This window comes from Meles meles, chromosome 1, assembly GCF_922984935.1.
Source record: "Meles meles chromosome 1, mMelMel3.1 paternal haplotype, whole genome shotgun sequence".
Classification (NCBI taxonomy): domain Eukaryota; kingdom Metazoa; phylum Chordata; class Mammalia; order Carnivora; family Mustelidae; genus Meles; species Meles meles.
The window spans coordinates 54,269,764-54,286,410 of NC_060066.1; the positions used below are offsets into that span (position 1 = coordinate 54,269,764).

Genomic DNA, 16,647 nt, shown 5'->3' on the forward strand with positions numbered 1-16,647 from the left:
GACACTTTATCCCAACCACAGAAATGTGTCTGCTGCTTGTGAGCTACACACCAAAAATCACATGGTCTTGCTTTGTAAGGTGATGTCTAGAACTCTTTTTTTTTTTTTTTTTTTTATAATATCCAGTGCTGGTGATCCCAGGCAAAACTGACCAATCCAAGGTCCATTTCTTTGCCTCCATTGTTCAAAATGAAGTGTTTGAGTGAGCACCCTAGAAAAATGAGAGATGTCATAAAGTCCAAATATAAGCTCTCTGCCTCTTTCTTGAGGGATGATTTAGGAGAGGAAGCATCAGCACGTCAGCAGAAGTACGTAAAGGCTAAAGAACAGCAGGCAGAATATGTCGTAGCCATCCTCTGCCATGGGAGAAGAGCTGAAGTGCCTGGGGCGTAATTCTGAGGTGTCGAGCTTGGTGTAGTCTAGCACGAATGCAGCAGGTGACCTTATAAGCCAGGGTTTGCAGAGCGAAGGCTGGTATCGCTGGCTTGGGTCCATTTTAGGGCGCCCTGAGGCATGTTGGTTTGAGTGGAGAAATGAGATTGTCAGATGCTTCCAACATGAGTATTCATGTTTCTCTGTGCCATTGATCCCCTCATCCCACGAGCCTTCCCCGACCCGCTCTGGCCATCTGGCTTGCTCCTCCATGACCTGCCTGTGGATCAAGGTCATATGCTCCCCAGAGGCATGGTAATAATGTGTCCCTGTGTCTGTGTCCTCTGGGAGCTGTTGTGTGAATAGACTGGGTGATAATCTGGGCATCTCAGAGTCCAGCAAAGACCTCCCCGTAGACACTCAACAACCTTTACTGAAGGACTGGACTTCAGGGCTGTATTTGGTTTGTTTTGGTTTTGTATTTTTCAATTCGGTCTCTCATATAATCCATAGAAGGAGAGAGAATACAAAGTTATACGGTGTCTTCTGAGATGGGCAGCTACATGATAATAGAAGGGATTTGTAGCTTCCAAATGTGATATATCCCCTGCCATCTCAATTGAACCTGAAATTGCCCCCCCCAAAATTTACCATACAGTTTAGGCCTTCACGAATCCACTGGCTGATCCATAAATATCCAAATACCCTTCCTGAGAACAAACTGCTAAGATCAGTGCTTCTTAACTAAATGTACACACAAACCACCTGGGGATCCTGTTAAAATCCAGATTTTGATTTGGGGGTGGAGGGGGTGAGATGATGCATTTCAAATTAGCTGCTTGTCTGCAGATCACACCTTGGGTGGCCACAGTCTGCACAGTGGTTCTCAAACTTGAGTGAGTATCAGAATTCCCTGGAGAGCTTCTTAAAACACAGATTGCTGGACCTTACCCCCAAATTTTCTGCTTCAGTAGGTCTAGGGCTTAAGATTTTGTACATCTAGTAGGTTTCCAGGTGATTCTGCTGGTGCATGGGGAAACCACAACTACACATCAAATATGTCTGCCTTCTTCACTCCTACAAGGGCTCTGAGAGAAACTGGAGAACATCACACAGTCCTGCAGTGACCTGGCCTTGACCTGTATCTGCTATTTCTCCCATTGCCCTTAGAGGCCAGCACCAATATCCGCCACTCTGTATAAACCCACCAGCACAAGCTTTGCTCTTTCACAGACAAAACAGAACCCTTTGGCTTTAAACTAAATCAAATTTTTATCTGGGCCCCTACCTACAAAAATGTCTGCATCTACGTCAGTCTTGAGGCCCTTTCTCTTGTAAGAGACAAACAATACAAAGTCAATCCATCTACTGAGCTCTGGATCTTATGACCACTACCATTAGGATTTTTCTTCTTCATTTACCTCTCTTAATTCCTATTTCTTCTTTCTTTTACATTAATCATACCTAGGTCTTTCTCGTCTTCAACAATTCTCTTTATTTAGTTTCCTTCATTCCTCCCTCTAGTAGTTACCTTTCTAGAAAAAAATTAAAACCTGAAATGTATACTCAATACTTTCTTAAATTCTCAGACATTTTAAAAATCCACAGTGACCTGGCTTCCAACCTCATGAGTCCCCTGAAAACGCTCTTGTTAATATCACCAGCTTGTTACCAAATTCACTCAATTTTCAGTCCTCATCTACAGTCTCAAAACACATTCAATTACTTTAGCAAACATCTATGTATGTTAATGAGTCCTGTATCAGTCAGGAAAAGAGAAAACATTCTAAATTTAAACACACAAGGAATTTCATTCCCACAGGTGCTGAAGAGCTGAGAAAACAAACAAGGGATATTGAGACAACCTAGAAACCAGTGACAGGAAGCTGCTACTTCCTGGCTGGAGGGATAAAGGAAAAGGTGTGGCTATACCATGATGCTAGTGTCAATGGCTCTTGTGGCCTGGTGGAAACTGGAGCCACTGGTTTTTGTGGGGGGAACTGGAGCCATAGAGGAGATGAGCCCAAGGGAAGGATCTCCCACCTTCCAGCTGGGAGATGTGGCCCACCTCCAGGCCAAAGTCCACACTGGTAGCCACGTGCCACTGCGACTGTTTGTGGACCACTGCGTGGCCATGCTGACACCGGACCGCAGTGCCTCCCCTCATCACACCATCGTGGACTTCCACAGCTGTCTTGTGGATGGTCTTTCCAAGGTCTCTTCATCCTTCAAAGAGCCCAGACCCAGGCCAGAGACCCTGCAGTATACAGTATACAAAGTATACACTTTGCCAATGACTCCAGAAACATGGTCTATATCACGTGCCACCTGAAGGTCACTCTGGCTGACCGAGTCCCGGACCAGCAAAATAAAGCCTGTTCCTTTATCAAGTCCAGCAGGAGGTTGTCCCCCATAGAAGGCACTGCTGACATCTGTCGCTGTTGTAACAAAGGCAGCTGTGGCCTTCCAGACTCTTCCACGAGGCTGTCCCACCTAGAGAGAAGGGGGCGCAAGTCTGCTTCCCAAACCCGAAATTGCAGGCATGTGACTGAAGAAGCAGATCACCGTGGGGCCTCTGATCTTCCTGGGAAATGCTCGTGATCTTGGGGCAGAGGGGTCCACTTCCCCTCACGCCTCTGTGATGCTGGGCTTGGGCCTGGTCACAGTGCTATCCCTGACCCTGGCTACCCTCGTCCTGCTCCTTGCCCGGAGGCGCTGCGCTGCTTCCCGCTCTGTGATCTGCCCTGTGTCTGTTCCCCAATAAAAGAAGAAAGCGAAAAAAAAAAAGGGGGGGGCCCAAGGGAAGGACACTCTAGAGCAGAGAAGGTGGGGAATTTCCTGGCTTCTGCCTTATTCTCTCCCACCAGTGCCTCTCTTCAGCCAAACCCAGCCAGCAGCCTCTGAGAAGAGAGCCTGAGACAAAGCCTATAGAGGTCAACACCTGCTATAAAGGGCAGAGCAGAGAACGCACAATGGCAATGGGCCAAGGACCAGCACAGCTTCTAAATCAGTATACCCTTTCCAGTTCTATCTCTTAAATGTCACAAAACGTTTGTACAGCTTGATCCAGATGCCCAATGGCACCTCAAACTCAACATTTCCCCGAATAGTGCTATCTTTCCCACCCAGTCTTCTTCCCTCCTCCTTATCCTTCCTCTGTGACCATCACTAAGATCAACCTACTTCCATGAGTCTGAACCAGACAATTGTCTTTGGCTCCTTCTCTAGAGCTGTCCAGTCCTCCTGGTCACCAGGTTTTGGTAATTTCTACTTTGTATGTATTTCTCATAAGTACATACTGACTCTATGACCATTCCCGTATCTTCTAGATAGATGAGAACTAGAAAGAAGTCTATCTTCCGTGCTACTGCCAAAATAACCTTTCTAGCATGCACATTGAACCACATCCCTCTGCTGCTCAAAATTCTTTGGTTTCCCCAACAAGATCCCAAGTTCTCGCAGAACAGATTAAGTTCTGAATCCCTACAGGTCCAAGCACAAAATAACTCTCAATTCTGAACACTGGACTATCCTTCTCCAAGGAAAGAGATGAATCTAGATAAAAGCAAATGGAAGACACCCTAAGACATGGAGTTTTGCCACTAGTGATTGTACACATGCTTCACAGTGTCATAGGACAAAGCTGGAAATAGCGCTCACTTCCTGGCAAGCAAGCTGTCACTCAGGGCCCCATGCGTGCAAAAGCCCACTTGGGCTTAATGCTCCACTGTCTCTGTTTTGAAATTTGTGTTAATTTTGAGCAAGGAGCCCCCACATATTCATATTACATTGGGCCCCACAAATTATATAACAAATCCTGGCCAGGAATATCGATGAGCCTAAATAAGATGAACTAAAAGACGGGAGCTCCAAAAGATGGTAGCTCATCTCCTCAGAGGGACATCAGATTTTAGAGTCTAGATAGTATAAATTTCCCGGGTAGGGACTGACGGATGATCTGCCAGGTATAATAAAGGAGTAGACACGTCACTGAGGACAAGGTGCTGCACACGGGGTGAGAAAGGGAGAAAGGCATTTAAAACTAATAGGAAAATATCACTAATAGTACAATCATGTGGAAACAGCACCCGAAAAACCCTCATAAAATAATATGGGTGAAATGATCATGGCCTGGTGGCTGAAACTCTTTATTGAAAACCTATTGGGGAAGATATAGAAAAAAATAATAATGATCATTATTTTTACGTCCAAAATCACAACTAGCCATTTTTTTTTTCTCTTCTCTGAGAATTGCATAAAGGGGAGGAGAGGAGGATCCTCTAAATTTCTGGAGGACGTACTTTGGCTAAAAAGCAGGAAACCTTTTGTGTGTGGATTCTTACATAAATAGTAAATCACGGAAGAGCCAAGCCTATTCTTCTATTTTCTTGTGGCTCACCTTTCTTGTCTCCTCCTCTTTCTTCTTCCTTTTCTGTTGCTCTTCAGGTTTTTTCTCTTCCCTCTTCTCAACCTCAGGAAAGGAGTGAGAAACAACAGTATTTGCACTAGGTTTTATTTGAAATTTCAGTTTAAGCCAACGGTCTTGGAAGTCTGCTTTGCCTGCCATGTGGCAAGAGGAAGCAAGACATCAAGCGTCAGGAGTGGCAGTGACTAGGTAAACAGATGGCGCTACCAGGGGTATGGGGATAGTGGGGTTTGTGAATAGGAGGTGGTGGGACAGGCAGCTCCTCCATTGCTTCCACAGAGATGAGAAGATAATTGCGAGTAACCTCTGTATCCAGAGTGAAAGGTGTGGAAGATGGCGAGGCTGCTCTTTCACACCCCCTGCCCTCCCCGCTCCATTCCTGCACGTGGGCCAGATGGACAGTCCTCACACCTACCGCGGTTTCAGGAAAATTCTATGCCCTCGTACTATGTGGTGAGCACTGAGGAATTTTTAGACGCTTTATAAAATCCGGTCTCTTATTTTCTTCCCCCACATTAATAGACATAACAATAACAATAATGAAAAGAAATTTACAATGAGCATTTCCGAAATCCCAGGGGCATTTATATCAGCAGGTGCTGACGTCTCCATTATATTTTACAGCTTTCCAGACTCTTACTATAGGTTGCTGGGGTTAATTCAGGTCCTCCTTCCCCTGGAATAATTTAAGAATAAAATAACAAACACTGGACCAAATTGGTGTAGATAAAAATAGAACTGGAGGCAGAGGGGACGAAGTAGGAACTTTTGACATATCACTACCCTCAAACCTGAAAATAGCCTAATTGGAAGCCCGATGAAGGTCATAAATGAGAATTGCTAAATTAAAGCTAATGATTCAAAAATATTGGGTCTTTGAAATTAGGTAGGTAGATGAGAAAACGTGGTAGTATTGATTATGGATTTGCAGTAAAGTATCCTGAGTTTGATTTCCGTGTCCTTAATTAGCTCAGGCAGGTTCACCTGAAAATGAACATGAGAAGTAGAAAACAACTCTTAAAAGGTGTGAGCCTGCCAGGCAGTTAAGTGTCTGCTCAGGTCATGATCGTGGGGTCCTGGGATGGAGCCCCACCTCAGGCTCCCTGCTCAGTGGGGAGTCTGCTTCTCCATCTTTGTCTGCCTTACCCCCATTTATTCTCTCTCTCAAATAAATAAATAAATAAATAAATAATCTGAGCCTGCAATGTCCAGTAACATAGCCACTAGCTACATGTAGTTACTAAACTTAATTAAAACTAAATACAGTTAAAGTCTAGTTCCTCGTTCATACTAGCCACATTTCAAGTGTTTCATCGCTACCTGTGGCAAGTGGCTGTCATATTGTACATGGCAAGCAGAGACCACTTCTGTTATTGTAGAATGCGCTAGCAGATTAAACATTTTGTGCTTATACTTGTGTTAATGTTAAAAATGTTAAAGAGGTAGGATTTAATACTTTGGAAAGCATTTTTTTATTAGAGATGTTATGGTGGTGATGATGCCGATTTAAGCTTAGGAATATTTCAATTAAGAGGAAAGATCAAGCAAGAGATTTTAATTAAAGTACAGGCAGGAAAGCACGTAATCAATAACTCCGTAAATGATAATCAAATCTGAGAATTTAATTTTAAGAATTCATCCCAGCAACAGCACATCCTCTAGCATAAGGAAATTATTATGTTGGAGAAGCATATAAACAAAATTAAAATGAAGATTTGTTGCAAAAAAATTTTTAAAAAGAAAATACAACTTGAAGGAACATGATAAGGGATGAAGTCTAACAGAGGCTATTAGTTCAAAATTTGGGAGGAAACAGTGATAAGAATTTGTAAATAAAATCAGCAAAAAAAGGGAAAGAAGAGCCCATGAATAAATCTAAAGCTTTGGGGAAGATAACAGGAAGAAATTTAGAGAAACATTTGCAAAAAAATATGACAAATATTTGCAAAATACTAGAGAAGTATTTGCAAAAAATATGACAATAGGATATTGAATATGGAGAGTTCATACAAGTGGGAAGAAATATCCAGACTCTTGCAGGCATATGGGCAAAGGATAAGAAAAGAATTCGCAGAAGGGGAAATAAAACTTGAACACATGGGGAAATACTTTTCTTCGTTAATGATCAAAGAAATAAATTAAAACAAAATGAGGTTTGATGGAACATTTATCAAAGTAACAAAGAGAAAGAAAGATGGAAAGAGTACGATATGATCAAAGCAAGGGCCAGTGCAGGAAACCAGCCACTTCCTCATGGTTGTCAGAATGGAACTCAGGGCAACTCGTCAGAAAGCCATCTAGTAAAATGTAGCAAGAAAATGCGCACAGTCTTTGACCACTAATTCCACTTCTGGCTCTTCTAAAGAGAGATCCCAAAAGATGTATAAGACTTCCTGTACAAACGTTGACGGCACCCTATCTCAGATACCAAGACATGGTGAAATCATGGCACAGTGGCTTGACAGAAAATTCCGTAGTAAAAATTATGCTATCAACAGTTTTTACTCATTATTTGAAAGTGAGCTATGTGATAGTTGAATACATTTTCAAGTCATTTGAATACATTTAAGCCAAAAATACAGAAAGTGGGAGACCCCCTTTGCCTTTTCCCTCCATCCAGTTTACCTCCTAGAGGCTGGAAGATATCCTTCGGACACTCATATCCATTTACCCACTTTTCCATCTGAAATCATACTATCTACAGGAGCAGATAGCATACTTCATGTGGTTTTGCTTTACACACAAATGAGATCATATTTAAATATTATTTTATAACTTGCCCTTTACACTTTGAAATTTGAGCGCCTGCCCTTATAGGACACAATGACTTCCCTCTCTCTTTTTAGCGGCTGCATAGTGGTTCACACATTGTCAAAGGCTTCTTTTTAAACAATTCTCCTATGGCTGAATATTTATGTTGTTTTCAATATTTTGCTATTAAAACCAGTGCTGCAACAAGTCTCTCTGTGCTCCTTTGTGCTCATGTACCACTGTTTCTTCAGGATACATAGCAAGAAGTATGCTGGCTTTCAATGACAAGTGCGTTTTGGAATTCCGATCCATACTGCAACAGTATGCACGAGTACCTGTTTCTTCATACTCTAGGTAACACTGCGTGTTATGAAAGCTTTAACATTTCTCCCTGTCTGATAGGTGAATAGTATATCTAATTGTTTTAATGATATAGTTAGTTGTATTTTACCAGATACTAATTCCTGGTTTTACATTAAAAATGTTTTCTAATCATCTTTCACTTATTTTAAATCTTTTTAATAGGGACTTTGTTGGGGTGCCTGGGTGACTCAGTGGGTTAAAGCCTCTACCTTTGGCTCAGGTCATTATCCCAGCGTCCTGGGATCGAGCCCCGCATCGGGCTCTCTGCTCAGCAGGGAGCCTGCTTCCCCCTCTCTCTGCCTGCCTCTCTGCCTACTTGTGATCTTTGTCTGTCAAATAAATAAATAAAATCTTTTTAAAAAATAGGGACTTTGTCATAAAGTTTACGTTATTTTTTGTGGTCAAATTTATCAGCTTTTTGTTATGGTTCTAACTTGGTATCTTCTTTAAAATGCCTGTCATTCCCCAGAAATCAAAAAATATTTATGCACATTTTCTTGTAATATCATCATGATTTATTTTTTCCTACCAGCTCATAATCCATCTACAAGTTATACTGCAATGTGTGAGGAAAAATCTCACATTATAAAACCAGGTGGGAAAACAATATGAAACAAACAAACAAAATAATGCATAGAAAAAAATCAAATATATTAAAACAGTAACAGAGTTGTCTTTGGGTTGGGAGATTAGATGTGATTTTTTTTTCCCGTTTAATTGTTTCTATGTTTCAGATTTTAGATAGTATTGGTTATATTTATTAACACATGGTGGCTTTTATGTTTTTCTTTCTGTCCAGGACAGTAACCATCCTTTCCCCCCTCTCTCCTGGTGTCTGGTGAAGGCCTTCAATCACAACATTCCACCATTGGTCACATATGTGGGCTCACGAAATCCCTTCCCTGGGATTTTCCTAACCGCTGCAGATGGCAAAGAGCTTCCCTGCCCATGGTCACAAGGCTGACAGGTATGTGGCCAGAGCTGCCCATAGACCGGTTCTAGCTGACTAGATAATGAAACAAATGACACACACTCAGGGAAAGATAGAGGCAGAGAGACAGGACCACACACCTTGTAAGCCCGGATCTAATTTTCCCCAAGCTCAGACTCATTTGCAATTGAGTTACCTGGACTGATAAATCCCTTCCCCCCTCCATTTTTTTTGGTTTTTTGCTTTTTTCTTTAAGGTAACTAGGATTTCAGTTACAAGTACCAGAAGAGGGGGGCGCCTGGGTGGCTCAGTGGTTTGGGCCGCTGCCTTCGGCTCAGGTCATGATCTCAGGGTCCTGGGATCGAGTCCCGCATCGGGCTCTCTGCTCGGCGGGGAGCCTGCTTCCCTCTCACTCTCTCTGCCTGCCTCTCCGCCTACTTGTGATCTCTCTCTGTCAAATAAATAAATAAAATCTTAAAAAAAAAATTAAAAAAAAAAACAAAACAAAAAACAAGTACCAGAAGAGGTCTGGATGAAAAATTAAAAAAAAAAACTATAGGAAAAAAGAAGATGAGAGAAAAGCTTCAGAGATATGAAAATATCATTAGTAGGAAGTAAATACGCATTTAGACTAAAGCAATCCTTACTTTGTAGAAAGGGACACTGATATGAATAATATAAAAGAGCAACTACTTGGTTTATAGCCATTAGGGCCTCTTATTACCAAAGAGAGAGCTAGTAACGTAAGATGGTAGCAAGTATATGCATAATTTCATAATTTTTGCATTTCCAGAAAAGCAGGGATGGGCCCTGAAATTAAGGGTGATGATGATAGAAACAGAGGTTGTGGTCCCAAGATACAGCACCTCAAACTAGCTTTGAAGAGATGTCTATAAATAAATAAACATACATACATACATACATGTAAAAATAAACATATGTACATACCTTTGTAGGCATATATATCAGATTCCATTTGTGGATTTTAATAATGGGCATTTGGCTTAATTATAAAACAGACTTCAGGTCAATATCACATCATAGAACTCGAGTCAGAAGACGTGAAAGAATACAATTCATTCATCTTAGAGTTGTGAACCTCTCAAAGATTAGGGGATTTAACTTGTGTCCCATAGTAGGAATCCCCAGAACAGCATTTGAACTCAAGCCTCTGGGACACCAGCCCTGTGTCCTTTCCGTGGTTTAAAGTGCCCATATGAGATGACAATATGAGATCACACACACACACACACACACACACCACAAACACCCCAAAATAGCAAATATATGTTACATTTTAAAAGACAGTTATTCTATCATTTTTATGCTTGCTTAAAAAAAAATTCAAGACTCTGGGAGGTATTTTAAAGAACCATGTTGAAAGTACATTGTGTTGTTAAAGAGAGCTTAACTTAATTGCTCATGGAAGAAACATTTCTCTGGGTGGAGGTTTATGCTTGACTTACACAGGCTTTCAGCCTGAAGGTTGTAATAAATGAGTGATTCTCTTAGCCTTAATCTGTTTTTCATATGGCAGGATGACAGTCATCATCTGAAATCATTTTTAAGTTTCCCAGAAGTGTGGAAAAACTAACCTAATCTTACTTTTATAAACTGTTTAAAATTTTTTTTAAGGATTTTATTTATTTGACAGAGAGAGACACAGAGAGACAGGGAACACAAGCAGGGGAAACGGGAGAGGGAGAAGCAGTCTTCCCGCCGAGCAGGGAGCCCGTATAAACTGTTTAAAGGGCAAAATTTTACTTTTAGTTTTAAAATAACTTTTTAGAAGGAGCTACCATTCCCAAGGAATCCCATGATTGAAGGTTGACGAAGACGTGAAAGAGCTGCTGCTGCTGAGTAAAAGTCTGTTGCATTTCTGCCGTGGTTTTTTGGTCTGCCTCAATGGATAGCCACATTTGATTTGGGGAGCATGATTATTGTATTTCTGAAGACTGAATTATAAAAAATTAAACAGAATGTCAAACTGAGCCTGATTGGTTTTTTTGGTGTGTTTTTTTTTTTGTGCTATGGTTTCTTGGATTTTTTTTTTTTTTTAATGCTCTGGGTATCATTGGGGCTCAAAACTCAAAGGTTTAAGAATTATAAGAAATCAGGCATGAGGCAGCAAGTTGTTCTGTGGTTATGGAATGTTTTTTACTGCAAAGCCCGTTCTCAGGGCTCCTCATCAATGCTTCTCACGCTGTTTGACCAAAGCACCCCGGATACAGAGAATGGAACCCAAGCAAGATTAAGAAAATGGAGTTCAGTGTAATGCTTGAGACAGCTGCTGCTGCTGCAAGTTCTAATTCAGATTTTAGATTGTTCTCCATATTATTCTTTTTTTTTAAATTTTTTTTAAGATTTTATTTATTTATTTATTTATTTGACAGACAGAGATCACAAGTAGGCAGAGAGGCAGGCAGAGAGAGAGAGGAGGAAGCAGGCTGTCTGCAGAGCAGAGAGCCCGATGTGGGGCTCAATCCCAGAACCCTGGGATCATGACCTTAGCCGAAGGCAGAGGCTTTAACCCACTGAGCCACCCAGGCGCCCCATCTCCATATTATTCTTTTTATTATTGTTTTAATACACTTGTTTATGTTCAATATATATGAAATATTATGTATAGTGAATACATAAAATAAATAATAATAAATATAATTATATATGATTATAAATATAATTATCATTTAATAAGAAATAAGAAATTAAACATATCAAATATTATTTATGTCTTTTGTCAAACTTTTAGCACTCTTTACCCCCTCCTCTGCTTAGTTTTTCTTTATAGCATTATTGGATCTGTGAAACCATATAATTCATTTGTTTTCTTTGGTTATTGTCTACTTTCCTCCCCACTGATGGTTATTTTTTTCACTGCTGCACACCAATGCCCAGAACAGAGCCTGGCACTCAGCGGGGCTCAATAAATACATATTGAAAGAATGATGGAATGTTTCATCTGATGATGTGTTAAATCAGATTGTCTGGAAGACATGTCTTCTTTTCCTATGACCAAGAGACGCACCTCATCCTCAGTGGGAAGCAGTCCTAGTTTTGGAAAGTAAAAATGTATTATGTTTAGAGAACATGGGGGACAAAGCAGCAATGACTCCTCCCCATTTGCTTGGCACCGTGAGATATGCTTTGACTTCTGAGTCCACGAGCACAGGGCGTCATGGGCTTACATCATGAGATATTTCTTGATTCCTGATGAATTAGGTAATTTGATTTTACTTCCCACTAAAGGTCCTCTTATTTCATGAGGTTGGTCTTCAGTGGCCTGCACAGCGCAGCTTTCCCTGCCCATCTAGACCCTTCTCATCCCTTAAAGCCTAGATTGAGACAAATTGCTTTTGTGACATTAGCTGCACTTAATGCTCCCAATATTAAGGCCAATCTTTTTCTCCCATTCAGAGGGCAGTCTCTCGGGTCCAATGGGGCCAGTGAATGGATGTGTATGAGCTCTGTGGAGGTGTCCTGAGAGAAAGAACAAGCTGATTTCAAAGCGTATGTAGCAATTTTGAGAGAAGTACAATGGTGTAAATCAGCACCTCTTCTACTAATCCACAAATACAATCACTGACTGACTTAACTCTGTTTTTCTGCTCAGTTCTCAGGAAAACATTTACTTTCTTTCATCTATGGCAATTTAAGACATAAAAAGCTTTATCCTTGGCCTGACCATAGCCCCTTGGTAAGATGTAATCAGACTTTAAAAGCATGGTCCTGCTAGTTATTGACAGTTCTGAGTTTACTAAAGAGAGCTACCCTGTTATTCTTTGAGAGTAACCCAAACCATTGTGTTTATATATATTGCTATCAATATATTTAATATAATGAACTTTTACATAGACCTTCTTAGTGCTAGGCACTCATCTGAGATGATTGCACACATTAACTCATTATCCTACAAAAGAAACTTATTATTAGGTAGGTGCTACCATTATCCCCATTTTATAGATGAGGAAACTAAGGCACAGACGGGCGGTGAGTAAAGGCATATAGCTGGTAAGTTCTAGAGGCAGGATTCAAACCCAGACACTCTGGCTCCTGAGACCGTTGGCTCCACTAGCCCACTTGTCTCACAGCTTTGCTCCCTCCTATCACCTTTCCCATACCTGTCAGCCAACCCCTTGTCCCTGATCTTTTTTCTTCCTGGTCAGAGAAAAACCCCACTGCCTCTCTCTAAAATTATCTCCCAACTACCAAGGTAAATTTCTTGCATTTGGGATGAAGCCACTTCAGTGACCCTTCTTTATCCTTTGGAAACACTCACTAATACTGATTAGTTCACTTCTTGGCTGGCCCCTGCCGTTCCATGTTTTGATCAAACACACCCATCTGTTAAAATGCTCAAATTATTTTCTCTCTCTGAATTCTTGAATGGAATAATTACAAATGAAAAGTTCAACCAAGAAATGCTCAAATCTAAATAGAGTCTGGGGAAGGTGAGTCTGGTGGTGGTGTCTGGAGGGGGTTAAGGAGAGGGTGTGTCCTGAGAAACTGGGTGTAGAAAGCTCTGTTAGAAACTTTCACTTTTGAAGTCATGAAATACTGTAGGAACTTTGGAAATGGAAAGGAAGGGGTGGATGCAAGAGGCATTTCAGAAAGAACAATGGATTGGACTTGTGGGCAACTGCCTCTAGGGATAAAGGAGAGAAGGGAGTTAAAATGATACCGCTATTTTGGGCCTGACTGATTATATGAGAATGTCATTACCTGAAATAGGTATATTCAGGAAGCTAATCTGATTCAGGGAGAACAAAAAGTTCATTTTAGAATCTTTGTCATCATCCCAGTGGAAATGTTCAACAGTTGGAAGACACCATAAGTGAGCATTTAATGAGCTCCCTTCAAGTGTCTAACAGGGCACATGATGTTAAATCTCCTACGATAGCACATGACTTTTCTTTATGGCTCCTAGAAATCCTCTCAGAAAGTGACAGTGTCATTAGTTACACGGTTATGTGCTTGATTTCCAGACTCTTACTCCAGAATAGTTCTTAAAAATAACAAACTCAGGCAATCTTGACCTCTGGCCCCAGCTGGTTTCTCCGAAGGCCTTGATAATGGCAGTTCAGTCTAAGGACTGAGCGGTTAGAGCTGAAAGCTTCTAGGACGGTAGCCCTTATTACCATCAGGCACTTCAGGTAAACACGCAGACTGGAAAACTGAAAAGACAGAGTTAGCACATCGCCCAGAGAGCTCAATGGTTAGGGCCTACAGCGGTGCGGTCAAAGAGGCTGCAGACTGGCAGGCAATGTCATGAACCAGTACGTCGAAAACGCAAAGGAGTCTGATGTTTCATATTAGGAAGCGGCCCCAAATCTCAGACTGATACACCGTCTCCGGTTTCACGTAAGGTCAAGAGTAGTTGCATGTCCCGCAGAGATCAGGAAAATGACCCGCGGCAAACCTCTTCCTTCGATGTCTGAGTTTGACCAACAACCCCACTTCCAGCAAAGTCTTCCGCCCACCCTGCAGGAGGAATAATCCGCTTCGGGGTAGCGTTGGTCCCAATGTCTGGGCCAAATTCTGAGAAGCAGCAGATTTGCGGAGGCTGAGGGTAGGGGAAATAAATCCAGTCCGGGTTTTGTCTGAACGGGGGGACCGGGGAGCTGCGAGGAATGGCTCGCGAAGAGGGGGGCGGTGGTGGAAAACACACAACACAAACAGCTCGCGCGGAGGGACGGCAGCTGTAGGCCAGGACCGCGCGGGCGCAGCGGGCCGGGAGAGGCGCGCGCGGGCCCGGCTGCCGGCCGCATGGAGCGCAGCGCGGCCCGCGGCTCCGGGGCGGCGGCGGCGGCGGCGGCGGCGGCGGAGGCGGCAGCGCGCCGCTCGCTCACACCCACCCCCGCCCGCGGCCGCCGCGCCGCCCCGCCGTAGCCGCCGGCCGCCGGCGTCCCCGCGGGCCGGTCCAGCGAAGGCGGCGCCCGCGCCTTTGCAGCCAGTGGCAGCCGCAAGCCCGGGGAGGCGGCTCCCGAAGCCCCCCGCAGTCCCGCGCCCGGGGCGCCTGCGACCACAGCGGCCGCCCGGGGGAGGAAGAGGAGGAGAAGGAGGAGGAGGTGACAAACTCTCCGGCTCCGCGCGGCGGCTGGCAGCCCGCGGTCAGGCATGCAGGCGCGGCGTCTAGCCAAGCGCTCCAGCCTGGGCAGCCGCCGGGGGGGCGCCGCGTTGCAGGCGCCGGGACCCGCGCCTGCCAGGGAAGGCACCTTGCCCGGCCTCCCACCGCTCGGCCCGGGCCCGGCCGCGGCCCCAGCCCCAGCCCCGGCCCCGGCCCCGGCCCTGGCTCCGGCCCCGGCCCCGGAGAGCTGGAGGCCGCCGCTGCCGCCGCCGCGCAGCGCCGGGACCGGCCCCCCTCGGGCCGCCGGGGCCGCCGCCGCCTCGTCGCCTGTGCTGCTGCTTCTGGGGGAGGAAGACGAGGACGAGGAAGGCGGGAGCAGGCGGCGGAGGGGGCTCGGGCGGGTGGAGGAGAAGCCCCGAGGGGGCGCGGAGGAGGAGGATGACGACGAGGAAGACGAGGACGAGGAGGTGGTCGTCGAGGTGGTGGACGCCGACGACGACGAGGAGGACAGCGAGGAGCGCTTCATGCCCCTCGGCCCCGGCCGTGCGGTCCCCAAGGGCCCGGCCCGGGGCGCGTTGAAGGTGCGTGCTGGGCACGGCGGCGCGCGCGGGACCCGCCAGCTCCGGGAGAGAGACGGGCCCGGGCCCCCGGGCGAGGCGCGGGCTGAGGCCGGGGACTGGCGACCAGTGGAGGCCGGGCCGGGAGGGGTGTGTCAGGCGGCGCCGGCGGCGGAGCGAGGGAACTGATGAGCTCACACCTCGGGCCCCCAGCACCTTTCCGAGGCGGTCGCTGCCCCATTCCTCAAAGGCCGGGTCGGGTTTGTTGTCTCGTGTGGGTGCAGGGAAAGGACACTTCTCCCTGGCGAGGTGGGGAACTTGGAGATGGGACGAGGTAGGCGCGGGTTTGCGCCCGCTGGGGACGCGCGAGATAAGAGGGGGTGAGATTGTATTCTTCGCAGAGGAAGCAGGAGTGTCCTCCCTGTTTTTGAGGGCTAGTCAAGCTTATTGAAACTAGCAAACAGCTTCTCTTGTCGACCTTTCAATCCCTTCTTCATCCAAGAACAATTGTTGATGAGTTTCCATCACAGATGTTTGTAAGGCAACCTCTAAACCCAAAGGGGAAAAACCAAGCCCTTGGTTTCTAAATGCATTTTGCTGGCAGCTTTTGGGAATGCCCGCCCCCCCCACCCCCAACTCCCCTCTTTAAACTCGATATTGTTTAACATTTGGGTTTTTCCCCCCTCCTCAGAATTGCAGATGGGGTGGGGGGAGGAAATCGGGAGAAGTGGAGGTAATTGGGCATTTAAAATGGATGTGAGTTTCTGCTGAGAATTCTAGTGAAGTCTCTTGTGCACTGAAGCACTGGCAGATTTTCCGTTTGTGTATCTTCAGGAGATAAGGGGTTTATTATTACACAACTGACTGGCTGGGCTTTCAGGCATGCGATTGGACAAAGCAAACCACGTTGAGGTTCATGCACAGTGTATGTTGCTAAGAAGTTTTGAGGGCAGCAAGTGGTAGGCGATGAAGTTAGTGCGTTTTCTTGAGAGCGGTTCTTAAAATCAACTGAGTAACTGTTTACTGGAATTTTCAGAGGATAGTGGTATATCAGGAAGAAAAAAATACATAAACAAGTGAGCTTAATAGAGACTATTTATTTTCTGGGGCTTGGGGAAAAGGAAAAACTCCTCAAAGCATGAAATTGCAGTTCCAAAGAAATGCTAAACATCAGCATTTA

At 44.6% G+C, this 16,647-nt stretch overlaps 1 protein-coding gene and 1 pseudogene across 2 annotated transcripts in view; both read left to right on the top strand.

Moving 5' to 3' along the window:
• The first annotated feature begins 2,320 nt into the window (after positions 1-2,320).
• Positions 2,321-3,136, top strand: LOC123944144 (annotated as a pseudogene).
• An 11,696-nt stretch (positions 3,137-14,832) lies between these two features.
• ZNF704 (zinc finger protein 704) overlaps positions 14,833-16,647 on the top strand; it is a 239,915-nt gene continuing 238,100 nt past the window's right edge. For both annotated transcript variants that reach the window (XM_046011007.1, XM_046011016.1), the window contains exon 1: positions 14,833-15,491. In XM_046011007.1, coding sequence (XP_045866963.1) covers positions 14,961-15,491 — 531 coding nt within the window. In that variant the 5' untranslated portion in view covers positions 14,833-14,960. The remainder of the gene's footprint in view (positions 15,492-16,647) is intronic.